This window comes from Bacillus rossius, chromosome 1, assembly GCF_032445375.1.
Source record: "Bacillus rossius redtenbacheri isolate Brsri chromosome 1, Brsri_v3, whole genome shotgun sequence".
NCBI lineage: Eukaryota > Metazoa > Arthropoda > Insecta > Phasmatodea > Bacillidae > Bacillus > Bacillus rossius.
The window spans coordinates 267,220,939-267,235,799 of record NC_086330.1 but is presented as its reverse complement, the minus strand read 5'-3'; the positions used below and the strand labels follow the sequence as shown (position 1 = coordinate 267,235,799).

The following is a 14,861-nucleotide window of genomic DNA, read 5'->3' as shown; positions in this document are numbered from 1 at the left end:
ATATTGGTTCTAGAACTTTTCACATTATGTATTTCCCCTTTTTAAATTGATTTTTAGTCCGCTATAGTACAAATCCGTAATTATTATCCAAAAAATTGGGGAACATCTTAAAAATTCAAATAAAATTAATTAAAATTTTAATAAATTTTTATAAAAAGAACTGTCGTCAAGAAAAGTACTTACGTCATGGTCCTTGGAGTCCTCGGTTCGAAACGTGGTTTGGGGGGGGGGGGGGGACAAAATGGGGAATCAATGAAATAATCCTTCCCCCATGCTTTGCTAATGGCAGACTAACCCCCACCATTAATTCCAAGAAAAATATACTATTCCTATCATTATTACATTAGGGCGACCATATTGTATCCTTTAATATGTTTTCGTCTACTATATTGTTTCATTGTACTCCCTTAAAGTACAGTAGTGTCAATCACTAGACCATCAGCTATTGTTGCATCCGCAAGGTTACTCGCTGGGCTTGGAAGAGGTTCCCGGAACGAGCATTCCAGCGAGTCTGTAGCTGCCGAGCGAGTTGCCGCTACGACGAGGCGGCCACGCACGCTGCTCCTGGCATCGCAGTCCCCTTGGGAGTCCCAGGACGAGAGAACACTCGCCTCGTGGCAGGTCGCTGTCTCGCGGCTGCCCGAGTTGCCGCGGGTCGGGAGGCGCGTTTAACGCTGCTCCAAGTAAGGCGGTATTACTTCCGGGTATTATTACAATAATGCATACGCCCCGTATTTCATTTTTTATTCAACTTATATTCGTGCCTTGTACTAACTCAGATAAAAAGAGCATTTTGGTATTGTTTCGATATTTTAAATCATTATTGAATTGTATGATTTTTATTGTCTCGGAGCTGTTGAAGGGTCTTTAAAGATTTAGTTGGTAATTTGGCTTTACCCTAACAATATCGTGTCTTAAATATTTTAAGTAAATTTCATTCAATTTTAATATTTTTAAATCATATTTATATTTGGTAAATTTATGAGGCTAACTAGCACGCATCACGTGGCAATTGTTATACAAGCAGGTCCACATATTTTCATGTCTAATAATCATAATACCATTATCTATCACAGTTGTTCTTTGTTTGCAGTTGAAAGTGTGAGATTAAGGCGAGTGTTCGTCAACGAGTTGAATTAATTCCTGGTTATGCCCAGCGTACATCAACGTGTCTGTGACAGCTGCTCAAGTGTTAATGTGTGAATAAATTGTTACCCTTTGCTTGTTTATCAATAAGTATTGTTGTTACACATTGCAGCTTGGTCTATATAATTTCAATCAGATAAACACCACTCATATCCAGTACGCTTACAAACACGAATGTTTGTCCGTATGTGTGTCCTAGATGAATGTGCGTAGTCATGTCTGTAGTTAGGACTGGAGATTTAATGGTTCAGAACCTCTTGGTCTTGTAGTAAGCATAAAACATATTACAGGGTTGATTGGCCCTATAGTAAGCGTTAACATAATTCAGGGATGCTTGGTCCATTATTAAGCATAAAATTTGGTTTGTTAGTTGGTCTATATCCTTGTAATAGTTTATATATATGCTTTACGTCTAACATTTTGGAAACTCTTGTCTCCTTGAAATAGGTAATAGATTATTTGAAAGGTATGCCATGTACCGAAAAAGAAGTCCTCTTAGTTCGGAAATACTTGCCTATATGCCCGACATTGTACATGATCTGGCTTTAAGTTAAGTCATATATCTAAAAAAAAATTGGGGTTTCGGAGATGCTTGGTCTATATGCCTGGAGTTGGACAAGACTTAGTTTAATGACGTACGAAGTATCAACGAATAAGACCTCATGGTTTGGAAATGATTTGCCTATATGCTTGTATTTGGAAGTTTAGTAGTCATAAGGTGCACTGAATACGGCCTCCATGGTAGGCGTAATAATATTAACATACTTATTCAGCCGGGCAGTTATCTTGTATACAGGCCTTGTTTGCTGTGAGGATGATTAATTTTAATAATGATTTTAAAGATTAAATTTATTTTTCGCCTAGACCAAGAACCGAACCAAAAAAGGAAATTTAACGAAATAGACTATGTATTAATAGGTATTTTTTTATTATTTCTAGAAATTTTTCCAATTTTTTTTAGGTAAATAAATAAAATTTTCAAGTTGGTGATGAATATGACATCAATGGATTACTATAGGCTGGTATATGGTGACTTTAAGTCTCTTTGAGGAGATTTCGTCATATTTAATTAAATAAGTATATTTGATCCTAAATTACTATTTTATATCGATAAGGTTCAAACCAAATACTGGAATCGATCAAATAAAACAATATAAAAATTGGATTTATTTATTGATTTTTGTATTTTTTCTGGCTATTTAGGTTGTTAATTACACAGTTTTAATATGAAAGCCCAGGTGGCCGTAAAAATGGCATATGAAACAATAGTTGATGGTCTGGTGATTGAAACTACTGCACTATAACGAGCGAATAAAATCAATATGTATAGCGGCAGTGAACTCTAGGAGACGAAACCAAAATGGCGAATCAAAGATGGTCGCAATGACATACTGATGGGCGTAAAATATTTTTCTTTGGCATTATTGGTAGGGGTCAGTCTTCCTGTAGCCACCATGGGGCATGGATTATTTAATTTTGATATCATCAGCTTCGAACTGAGGACTCTAAGGTCCATTGAATACCTAAGTTATTTTTTATAAAAATATTATTCAAATTGTATTTCACTTATTTTATATAACTTTTACAATTTTTAAAAATTTTTTGGATCACAATTAGAATTTTTAATGTAGCGGACTAGATGTCATAATTCAATATGGCAGAAACCACGATACCTAAAGTTCTAGAATCCAAGAAGGTGACTTTGTTGTGTTGATCCAAAATTATGGATTTCAAAATGTTGGAATATTCTAAAATCCAATATGGCGGAATCCAAGAATGCAGTATAGTTCAAGACCAAGACCAAAGGTCAAGGTCAAAGGTTCCCAGTGACTTACTGGTGTCTGGTAGATGGGGAATTTAAGCTACTTTAGTTCTTTTAAAGAAAAAAAAACATTTTGAGGAATTAAGAATTTTTAGAAAATATTACATTTTTAATGGCTATTTTTTAATTTTTTAATTTTCGGCAAATGTTTTGACTAAATTGTTTTCGTAAAAATGGGCAATTTTGAGTAATTTAGGTGAATTTATAGTAAATTTGGACGAATTTGGAGTCAATTTCGGCGAATGTTTGTAAATATGAAAGATAAAAATCAAGTTCAAAGTCATCCAAGATGGTGGATATGATGTCACAATCCATGATGGCGGACACCCGGCTGCAGCTTCTATCTCCGTCTGCAGGCGCAGGACTGCCTATAGTATACTACTAAAATATCATGTTAAACAAATCGGTGGTTGGCTTCCGTTCTTAAATGTAATGGCCAGATTCAGTGTATAGAATGGATGCTCACAATAACGCGATTGTTTGCTTTCGCTTTGTGTCTTTCGCGCCGTGTTCGTCGTGCTGTAAGTCCTTCAGTTGTAACAGGCTCCGGCTTTAAGTTAGGTTTACCTGTACCTTCACCCACAAGGACGTATTTAATCATTCTTTTCGTGTCTTTTTGTACCATCAGATTTGCTGTCAAAGTATTTCGTCAAACTGCAACTAGATTAAATCCATGTTTACTTCACGTGCTAGGGACATAACTTCTTAAAGTTGTTGGACTCTCTTTCAAAGGGAACTTTCATTCTCTAATCATGTTCCAATCCGTCAATTCGTAGTTTTGTGATTTGTTATTTTGTAAGTTTTAATTGGTATACATATATCATACACTTATTTCGCACTCTTTGCAACTCCATTGCTGATAATAATTAAAATTTAGAAATAGAATTAGAAACAATTGTAATTATATTAATCACGGTTTTTATTAAATAATCTCTTGAATGCAAAAAAACCAATAATAATCACAAAAAATGTAATTTTACTACTAATATTTCTAATGAAATAATTTATGATTTGAATTATTTAAGACGACACAAACTAACTATCGTTCTTACAAAACGATAGAAACATTTACTTGCTGCAACAAGAATATTCGTTCATCCAGCCAATTATCATGTGAAAACAGATTTATTCTGATTAACAAAAAATAATATATATAAAGTATATATTTGCTTTTACGGAATGATTTTGATGGTTGAGACAAATACTGTCTACTAAAAATATATATTCTATATTTAAAGATACTCTATTTATATTTTTAACAACAAATAATATAAGTATGTTGTGAAGGCAAACAAATATTTTTCCCTGGATGAAAGAGGAATGTCGCCGGTAGGAAAAGAGGGAACAGTAGCTACGATCTGTGCCTTGTAACTTTTCTCAAATGCAATGATTCCAAGAGTACTACCTGTGTTTCATACTTTCCAACTTTCAATTAAAAAACAACAAATGTTGTTTGTTTAAGAACACTGAAAACAACATGACTTTGTTGACAGAACAACAGTGACAGAAGGATAACATAACACAACTGGCACTACATGCCCTTGTTACCTCCTTCGGCGAGAGAATGGAGATGTAGTCCTCGTAGATGAACCTGGCCTTCTCCTCCACCACCTCCGGGTTGGACTCCTTCTTGAGCTCTTCGCACGCCTGCCAGAACAGGATGTTCTCCTCGCTGTACTCGCAGCGCAGGAACTCGCGGAACACCTTCCGCCCCGCTGCAACAGAGCGCAGTGTTGCCACCTCAGCTGTTTGTACAACTGAGCCTGACTTGACAGCTTCTTCCTCCCCGCTGCAACGGGAGCACCTATCAGGTCTGACGTCTGACGTCATTAACCAACATAGCAACGCCATTTTTTTGCTGGCGATAAATAACCGGAATCAACTATAAATATATGGTGTATGTTTTATATATACACTTCGAAAACAGTTCAATCCACTGAATGTAAGTTTATATTTACTGGGAAAAAAAGATAAAATTAAACGATGTCTCAGTGCTATCATTTGGGCAAGGAGTTAATTTCCATTCAAAATATAATTATAAATCACTGTGAAATCGTATGCTTTATTGGTAAATATTTAATTTAATTGAAAAATGGGTGGAATTCATTGGGTAATCATTGAAATTGACTGGGAAGTCAATAAAAACCACTAGAAATTCAGAAACATTAAACAAGAATATAGTTTAATTCACTAATAAATCAGTGAAATTGACTAAGAAAATCAATTCAATACTCTTAGGAAATCAACGCTAAATCGCTGACAATGCAGTGATTTTGAGTCAGTATAATAATAAACTTTAGAAATTCACTTATTTGAAGTAATGATTGTAACCACTGTTACCAACTCAATTTACTTGTCTTATGCAGTTACACAACTATTACAAATTTATATTGCGTATATGTATAATATCTATGTGACAACGATTTATGTATTGTAATATCTTACTTTCAAAACTTTACCAAAAATGAACTTCATTATTTAGTTAAAATTATTATATTTAAAGTTAAAATTTTTTTATAAATTTAAAATATTTCATTAAAATTCTTTAAACCCATTCTTAAAATTGCAATTTTATTATATATTATTAATACAATTTACTGTTTATATTTTCGTGGAGAAGTGATTTTTTGGTTGTTTGTTCTTTGGTTTTACCCAGTGATTTCACTGTTTTGACCGTGATAAATATAAAGCGAATAGTCATAAATTTATTTCTCTTACGTGAACAAAGAGAGCGGCGAGTTAAGGGGAGGGCTGGAGACCAAAAGACATGACAATTTTCCGTCATTAATTTTTCAAAATTCGACTTCGTCAAAGCATGTGATGTAATTTAATGGAATGCATGAAGTTAAAAATGTTTTTTTTTTGTTACAAATATTTGGCCCTGCGAAATTGTTTGCGTTTAGTATTGATTTCTTTGTTTTGTTGGATGAATACCATAAATAATGCTGCCAATAAGCCTCGTGTTCTTCAATTATATCTTCAGGCGTGAACTCTGCGTTAAAGTTGAAAACATTGCTAATATCAAGTGATAAAAAAGAACGCGAGCGATTCTTTCTGTACTCGCCAGAGATGTGTAACATCTAACCTCTGTAACGAGCAAATTCCTGTGTTCTCATGTTACAAATACACTTATAATACTAAACTCGGACACGAAATTTAACGTATAATTGTGTAAAATAATGCCGAGCTTGATAAATATTCGACAATTGTGTTTGGAAGTACATTTCTTGACGCGAATCACACGCAGTTTTGCACCCGCCGCTAGAATTTGCTGACGGAGCAGCTACGTCGACTATCGACTCATTCCGTTTGCAGAGCGATAGGTTAAACTATTTAATGAAACGGCGCGATAAAATGCGCAAAAAACTTGAAAAAATACTACACCCGGGCAGTGGATTTGATTTTCGACAAGGAATATTGTTTAAATAGCGCCCATCTTATTAAAATTAACTAAACAGGTAATACTTTAAAGTTTTCTTTTGACTTTGTGAGCTTTGGTTCTCGCCTTCCACCCAAGATGGCAGCACAGTGGTTACACATCTATGATCCGTGCGGCTTCCGTTCCATTCACGAAACTTCTTCCACCAAATGCTGTATACTGAGAGCTAAGGTGTTAAACACTAAATAAAGTTATCGCTTAAAAACTTCTGAAACCAATATGGCGTCTTTGGTTGCTATGCCTCCCTTTAAACTAAGCAGCATTGTGGCGGTGCGCACGCACAGGTCTGGCGACACGGCGCATGCCCGCAAGCGGTGAGGAGGCGATCTCGCCCAGTGTAATCGAGGCCTCATTGTTCCGGGAGTCCGCGCGCTGCGCGCTGACCTCTGACCTCCAGCGCTGCGCAGCCTTGCGCACTGCCGCCTCGCCCAGTCACGTGGGCAGGAGGCGCCTCTGTGGCCCTCCCGCCGGTTTGCGGGTCAAACCACGCAAGTTCTTTTGATCAGCCACCGTGTGTAATTCAGTCCCCGTTTGACAACTGCCTGCACGCCCGACTTGAGCTATAGCCAATTTCAGACGGCTAATAACCACACCGGCTCTGCGAAGGGCCTCTTTTGGAAGAGACTTAAAATCATTTATCCCCTGGTAAAATATATCCCGGATCGCCTCTCAAAGAGGCAAAACATTGTTACAACGTTCGGGAGCGGGGCACTTTTGAAAACGACGTTTAGTTAAAATTTTTGTGCTACAATATTTGTTTGGACTTTTAAAATAAATTTTATGCGAAATCGGCCATATATAAATTTTTTTCCGACGTAGTTGTATATTTTCATAGAGCTATTTAAGAAAATATTGTAATGTAATTGGGAAAAAATTAGTTTTTTTTTAAACATAGTAATGGGATCTTTTTCTCTCCGTCAGCAAAAAATAATAAGACCAATTTGTATTTTTTTTACAAACAGCAGATAACAAGTAGTAGACACCTTGTAACAAATTTTGCTACAAAACACAAACTGCAATGCATACATAGTAGAAAATATATACGTAGAAATAGTTCCAGACAAAAAATAACGGTGTAAAATTGCAGTAACACAATTTGGATGGTGAATCCAAGGAGATAGCCGTAACCTGGGTATGTGTCTTAAAGTATTGACGCGGAATAATCATCATTAAAGCCAGCCAGCCTTTAGACACGAATGTATGTAATATTATTGCTTGTTAAATGAATTTGAAATAGACGATGAAATATTGTGTACATTTTTTGTTTGAAATCAATTTAATTTATTTTTAATCTCTAGCGTAGTCACACAAGCAATGTTGGTTAATGTCATATTCATGTCATTACTTATTTTTTGAGGGCTTTCCTGTAAATTAATTACTATGGTTCTCTTTTGATTAATTTTCCGTCTCAAATTTTGTCAAGTGTTAAAAAATATTTTCAATTGTGTGACCTTCAACAGCTTGACAATTGTTTTTTTAGAAAAATCTGATGAGGAAATTTGTGACCTAACAACAAATATAACATAAATATCGGAATAAATCTACAGAAATATCACACAATAGTCGTGACATGAAAAAATAATGACCAACTTTGCACATGAGAACAGGCCTCAGACACTACTAATTTTTAGAGTCGCGATTATTTCGCGGATACATTGGGTGACAAATTAGACTTGAACCACATATACATCTACTTCACGTTAATGATTGGACTACAGTGCACTTGACGCATCCTTAACGTCCCTGAGCCAGTTATAACTAAGGAGAATAAGTGGTTACCCAATTACAAGTAACCCGCCACATGTTATCAAGTTATCAACTAATCACTCTAAGGCTAAATCACGAATATGCAAATTGTGTTTAGTTTGGAGTGAAATGACTCTGTGAAATAATCGTGGCTCTAATAATCTGAAGTCTTCGGGCCAAAATATGAAGTGTTTTTCGAGGTTAACGCATACAGCCGAAGTTCACACGCACATTCGCGCTCAGAGATGTAGGGAACTTAGAAGACATAGCTCGCTCAAGTTAGCGCTGCGTGGCCTGAGCTGTCGTCACTCACCTGGGCTCCTCATGAGTCTGTCGAATGATTTGCCCCAACTCCTAATCTCGTCCAGCGTTGGCCTGAAATCACACAGACAGAACAAAAAGCGTATAAGTGTAAATAATAGGAAAATCCTACAAACGAGTTTGAAATACCAATTAAATTTTGACTCATTACAAAACAATATTATTACCTAGGGCCATGTATTTTTTGCGAAAAGATATCCGGGCCAGCTGTGTGTTAAAACTATGTAGTATTTTCTGTGTCTTCGTGTTTGAGTGGGTTTCGTTCAGATACACAGCACACCAATCATAGCCATCTGAATGGCCCGGCCAACTAGGGCTATGGCTTCTCTTGCAGGTAGCCGCCAATTACAAGGGAACACGCATACCTTATTGCCGTCTAATGAGCGACTACAATTTTTTTCCCGAAAAAATACATGCTCCAAAAATAACAATATTTATCATAATTGGTAGACACTGCAAAAATTCGCGAATTAAAATGACCTCTAGGATAGACTCCATAGTTCTCAGTACACTCGGACAAATTTTCATTACTGATTGGCTGCTGACTAAAGAGGAGGTCTTACATGGTAGCATGTGATTTGATATTTCTTCTGTCGAGGCTTTCTCTTTGGCCGAAATTCCTCGTAAATTGTGTACACAAACGTGTACTTGAAGAAATTAATATTTTCTTTTAAAATTACTTATGAACTCTATTGCAGGATTTAATAACAAGGCGCCAGAGGTATTCAACATGTGACAATAAAATAATACTCTCAATAATTATTTTTATTGAATTAAACATAGCATGAAAAACCTCGAGTCATGGAATCAACAAAACCAACAAATATTAAATAACTAAATGAGTCCAGTCTATGGGATTTCGTAGACAACCTGACTCTTAAACAAAATAAATAAAAAGTATTTAAGTTCCTGAAAGTGTTCACAACGTAAAAAGTTTTGGGGTTTGCTCCGGCTTGCTCGAGCATGAAATTCCTAGCTTCTGTACATCTGAACCTGTGTGTGAATGGTTTGTGGTTCTTAATTAAAATGCCGATATTTGCCGAAAATCAATGGTCACGTAATTTGATAATAATTTAAAGTTTGTCCTAATACTGTTCAATTAAGTCGACGGTAAAAATTACGTTAGCGTCCCAATACAAAGACGATGCAGGCCATACCTTATCTCTGGACGATTAAGATCGTTCAGAAAATACGTCGTAACTCACGTAAATTGATTGCAAACCCTCTGCATTCAATGTCAGGGCGTCGCTGACGATTGCCTTGTATGCAGACGTAATTTTCACAGTAATAACGCCGAAAATAGCCTCGCCACGTATAAATATTCCCCGAGGGAATAAACTTCACCACGCACTAAATTGCGTCATTTTCCACTCTTTTTTCTTCTCTCTTGTCTAAATTAAATTGTTACTTGAAATAGGCCAATCACTGCCACGACACGTTAGCGTCCTTTTTACCTAGGCCAATAAAATGTCACTATTACACAAGCATAGGCTCGTCGAAGCTGTTCCAAAAGCCGCGCGATTATTTATATTAGCAGTTGTCATGACGACGCAGCACGAGCTGCGCGCGCCGCAATGCGAGAAACAAAACAAAACACTGCCGAAAGTCCGGGAAGCGGTATTAACCTCGAACGTAAAACAATAACAAACAGTTTCTGTTAGCCTGATAATACCGTAGTATTACAATTGTTAGCCAATAACAGATGCAGCTCAAAGATATAAATATTTGAATTTATTCTTATATTAAATGAATCGGCGTTTTTTTCCGGTCTCTAGCCATACCTTTTATGATCCAACGAGTCGAAGAATACATCTTAACGACGTACAAGGCATTGAACCCAAATTAAAATTGACGTTTATTCAACATGTATTTAATGGTGTATTACAAATAACCATACATGCTTAAAGTGTGTATTCAACTCTGCCAATATCTGCACTGTTGGAAATTTTCACCTTAAATTATCTCGGGATCTTCGTAAATTTACGGATATCTTCATAAGTTTGAGGGTTTTGAGTTCACTTACTTTAAACACAAATCAACAGTATAAATGTAATGATATTAACAAAACATTAAAAACAGTTTTGAGTATACGTGAAAACTTTTTTTTTTACCTTCCGCGTGCGTGTTTGTTTCGTTTACAACATAACATATGTAGAACTCGAAAGTCCTATCTCAGCGTAGTTTCTGCACTGTTACAAATTTTCATCTTAAATTTACGAACAATGCCGGTTACAAACTGTTCGTAAATTTACAGATACTGGTTTATTTGCTTTGAACAAGAACTCAGGAGAATCAGCTTGGAATGTTTACTAAAATCTTCAAAAACGTGATTCGTATGCATACTGTAAAGAAGGCTTTTGTTTCGTCCATGCACATTTATGTCTGCAATTCAACAATAGGCCAGTAGCGTTAAACACAAAAATCACCCAATTCGGAAATAATTCCTACAAAAGGTTTTTTTGCGTCAATGGCTTCACTTATGGGCCAATATGACTCTCCTATGTTTTCCCCCTCGGGGGAGATGTGGAAAAGTGGTGGGGGGTGAAAATGTACCCCCAAAAGGGATACTTATGCAGTTTTCCACTTGTATCTCCTGAACTTAACAAAATTTTGAAAAAGTACCTTTTATAAAAGTTGTAGAGCATTAAATTCTGTGTAGAATAAACCAGGGAAAAAAATTTTTGGACCACCCGTTGCTAAATTACAAAAGGTGAAAGTCGTATCAATTTGTTAATTTTACGAATAATTTTCGTTTTAATATAAGTTTTTCTTAAATATCTTAGAATTAACCTTTTTATCAAACAGTTATTTAACATAACATTTTTTAAGAATTAAATTTTGCATCTAATGGGATCAAGAGCGAATTTTTCGGCCAATGCGTTACCAAACTACAGCAGGTTAACGTTGGACAAGTTTTCAACTATAGCAGAAATGGTTGGTTTCAACTACACTTGAAGCAAACACATAAAGGCATGAATTCGATTGGTAACAATCTAACAACAGTCACGGCACTAACTGTCAAACAAAAAATTCCTACACGGTATCAACCGCCGAAATAAAAATCCCTGCTCACAACTCGACCTTAACACTAGCACCAATTTGGCTCTTGCAAATGTCATCCTTACGAAAATGAGGGGTAATGAGGACTCAGAAGAACCTTCCCATTCAAAGACTCCCTTGGAAGAACTTGATCACGAATATTTTAAGCAGCTGTTCACTGAGAAACTAGAATAAATGGAGGATAATGGTCCCACTGCCAAGCTACTTCAAAATGACCACCTTCATGAAGCAGTTCATACAGGCAGAGAGGACTGGTGACTGGCAGCTGCATCTGAGTACTGTGAAGAAGATGTTGCCCTATTTCCATGCAAGTGGGCATTTTTTGTATGCTAAGTCAGCGCAGCTCTATCTGCAAGACATGATGGGCCTACAAGAGAAACTATCTCAAAAAGAGTATGAGAGGTTTGTGCTGAATGGATGGTTTACAATCAGAAGATCTGATAAATTTTGGAGTGGGATTTGGTCTGACATAACCATTGAGCAGACCCTCATGCGCTCATTAAAAAGTAGTGGAGGGCTTAGTCATGGTCGTGGTGTTTCAGATAGTACTCTCAGCAGATGGGTAGTCACCATGCCAATAGTTACAACAGTGGCACAACAGGTCGAGGATTTTAGCTGGGTTTCATTCACCACCTCAGAGCAGCATTTTGATGCCAGAGATGCTAGAGTCCAGCGTGATAATGGAGATGTACAGAAGTATGTGGAGTGGTTTCAATCTCACGATCCTTTTCCAGCAAGTGACTTCATGATGTCCATCAGTACAGGTGTCATAGGAGATGAATCAATAAACTGTCACAAAGCCTTTGAAATTGGGAATTCGTCAATGCTTACCTTGGTGGGACAAAACTTTGACCAAATCAAGTTTGTCAGAAAGATGTTCAAGGTTTCAAGTCAAAGTTTACCATTCATGGGGAGGATGTACCAGTCAATCCTGAGACAATATTTCACCGTATCGCACTCCTCAAGAAATCTGATGAAGAGCTAAGGGAATTCTTCCAATACAAGCTGGCACCATATACCCTGTCTCTATTCGATGAGGTTGGAATGAGGAAGGCACCTAAGTCTGTACTTTATGACTTTTTTGATCCTGTAGGAGAAGTTAACCTCGATGGAGCTGCTCACGTCATTGATGGAGGATTTTTATTACACCGAGTGGTATGGAAGAATGGCGATGCCTTTCAATGTATTATCAACAAGTATGTTGATTACTTGAAATGCCACTACAACAGAAAAGTTACCACTGTGGTTTTTGATGGCTACCCCGAAGACCTGCGTACCAAAAGCATCAAATCTGCAGAGCGGCTCCGCAGAATGAAGAGGCACATTGCTCCTGAGGTCATCTTCACAAAGTCAATGGTGGGGACGATGACCCAGGAGCAATTTCTTTCAAATGACAGGAACAAGGAGCGACTCATCAGCTTGCTTACCGAGAGGCTGGAAAGTGAAGGCAAATCAGTCAAGCAAGCTCGTGAGGATGCAGACCACATGATCGTCACCACAGACATCGAAGTTGCCCATAGTCATGAGAAGGTTGCTCTAGTCGGTGAGGATACGGATTTGTTGGTCATCCTCACTGCTCTAGCCACACCATCGGCTAACATTTATTACCTCAAACCAGGAAGAGGAACAACACCACAAAAAAATATTCACCCACCAGAGTTGTAAACTCGCCGACGACCTGAAAAAGGTTCACATTTTCCTCCACGCCGTTAGTGGTTGCGACATCACTTCTTCATTTTACAAGCTCGGCAAGAAGTTAATAGTGAAACATGTGGCCAAGAATGAGCACATTTTAGAGGACATAAAACCCTTCTTTGATCACGATTCACAACCTCAAGCAATTGCAGAAGCTGGGCAACGATTTTTGACCACCCTCTATGGTGGTAGAACAGAGGACAATCTGGACAAGGTGCGGTTTGACCTGTTTGCCAAATCCCTCATAATATCTCAATTCAATTTGGCTTCCCTACCACCAACCACGGAAGCAGCTCGCCAACATTGCTTCAGAACCTACCTCCAAGTTCAAATGTGGATAGGGAACCAGATGGATCCGCTCCAGTGGGGATGGCAGCAGTCCAACTTTGGACTTGCCCCTGTTCTTACCTCCAAGGAACCAGCTCCACAGTCGCTTCTGATGAAGATTTCTTGCAAGTGCAGCAAAGGGTGTGCAGGTTCTTGCGGCTGCAGGAAGGCAGGTTTGAAATGTTCGATAATTTGTGCCAGTTGCAAGGGGACCTCATGCGATACGCCCTCCAACTGGTAGAATTATTGAAGATGCCGAAGAAGATGTGTATGGATACCTCAACATTTTGACTGACAATGAATCAGAAGTGTCAGACATCGACGAAAATGTTGAGCCCAGTGGTCCAACGGCAGAGAAACGTCGAAGACTTTAATTTTATTTCAGCATGTCTATTATTTAAATCTTGTATTCACCCATTATGCATGTATGTTTTAATTTAGTGACAATTTTTCATGTTAATATAAATATACTAATTTTGTATAGTATATTACTGTTATCCTGTTTGTGAAAAAATTCTGTACCTGAAGTTAAAACAACCATTGTAATTAATGTTGAAAGTTGGGCCAATTGGCTAATTTTTCATTTTTGAATAAGACATCGTCTAAAACCTGTAGTTAAAACCAACCATTTACACTGATATTGAATATTGGTCAAACTTTCAGCTGCTGTAGTTTGGTAACGAATTGTCCAAAAAAATTGTTCTTGGTACCATTCAACGCAGAGATTAATGCTCTATAACTCTTATGAAATGTACTTTTCAAATATTTTGTTTAGTGTGGGAGATAAAAGCAAAAAACCGTAAAAACACCCCTTTTGGGGGTACATTTTCACCCCCCCCCCCCCACCACTTTTCCACAACTCCCCCGAGGGGGAAAACTTAGGAGAGTCACATTGGGTCACAAATGAAGCCATTGAAACAAAAAAACCTTTTGTAGGAATTATTTCCGAATTGGATGTTTAATGCTACTGGCCTACAAAGGAACTCCGATATTGTAATTTGGGATCCGGTTTTTCCTGTTTTTACGAAGATCTAGTTGCTTTTGAAAAATCCGCAAATTTACCGTTATTTTTAACAGTTTACGAATACCCAATCATCTGCGATTATGAAGGATTCTTAGTTTATTTAAGGTAGCCTTCGTTGAAATATGCGTAAATTGACTGTGATTCCTAAGAGTGCGGTCAGGGGCACCGGCTCACGGCATCATCCGCTACGTTTCCCACTTTGCAAACTCTGTCGCCGCTCCGCCGGGAGTCGAGCCCTCATCAGCTCGAAGGGAGTGGCTGTGACCATGATGTAAAGAAGG

General features: G+C 37.5%; 1 protein-coding gene across 3 annotated transcripts in view; it reads right to left on the bottom strand.

The window, feature by feature from the left end:
- The window catches only part of LOC134527576 (regulator of G-protein signaling 20), a 418,792-nt gene that overhangs the window by 12,557 nt on the left and 391,374 nt on the right, over positions 1-14,861 (bottom strand). For all 3 annotated transcript variants that reach the window (XM_063360377.1, XM_063360378.1, XM_063360379.1), the window contains 2 exons: positions 8,467-8,528; positions 4,517-4,683 (listed from right to left, as the gene is read on the bottom strand). In XM_063360377.1, the coding sequence (XP_063216447.1) occupies positions 4,517-4,683; positions 8,467-8,528 (229 nt within the window). The remainder of the gene's footprint in view (positions 1-4,516; positions 4,684-8,466; positions 8,529-14,861) is intronic.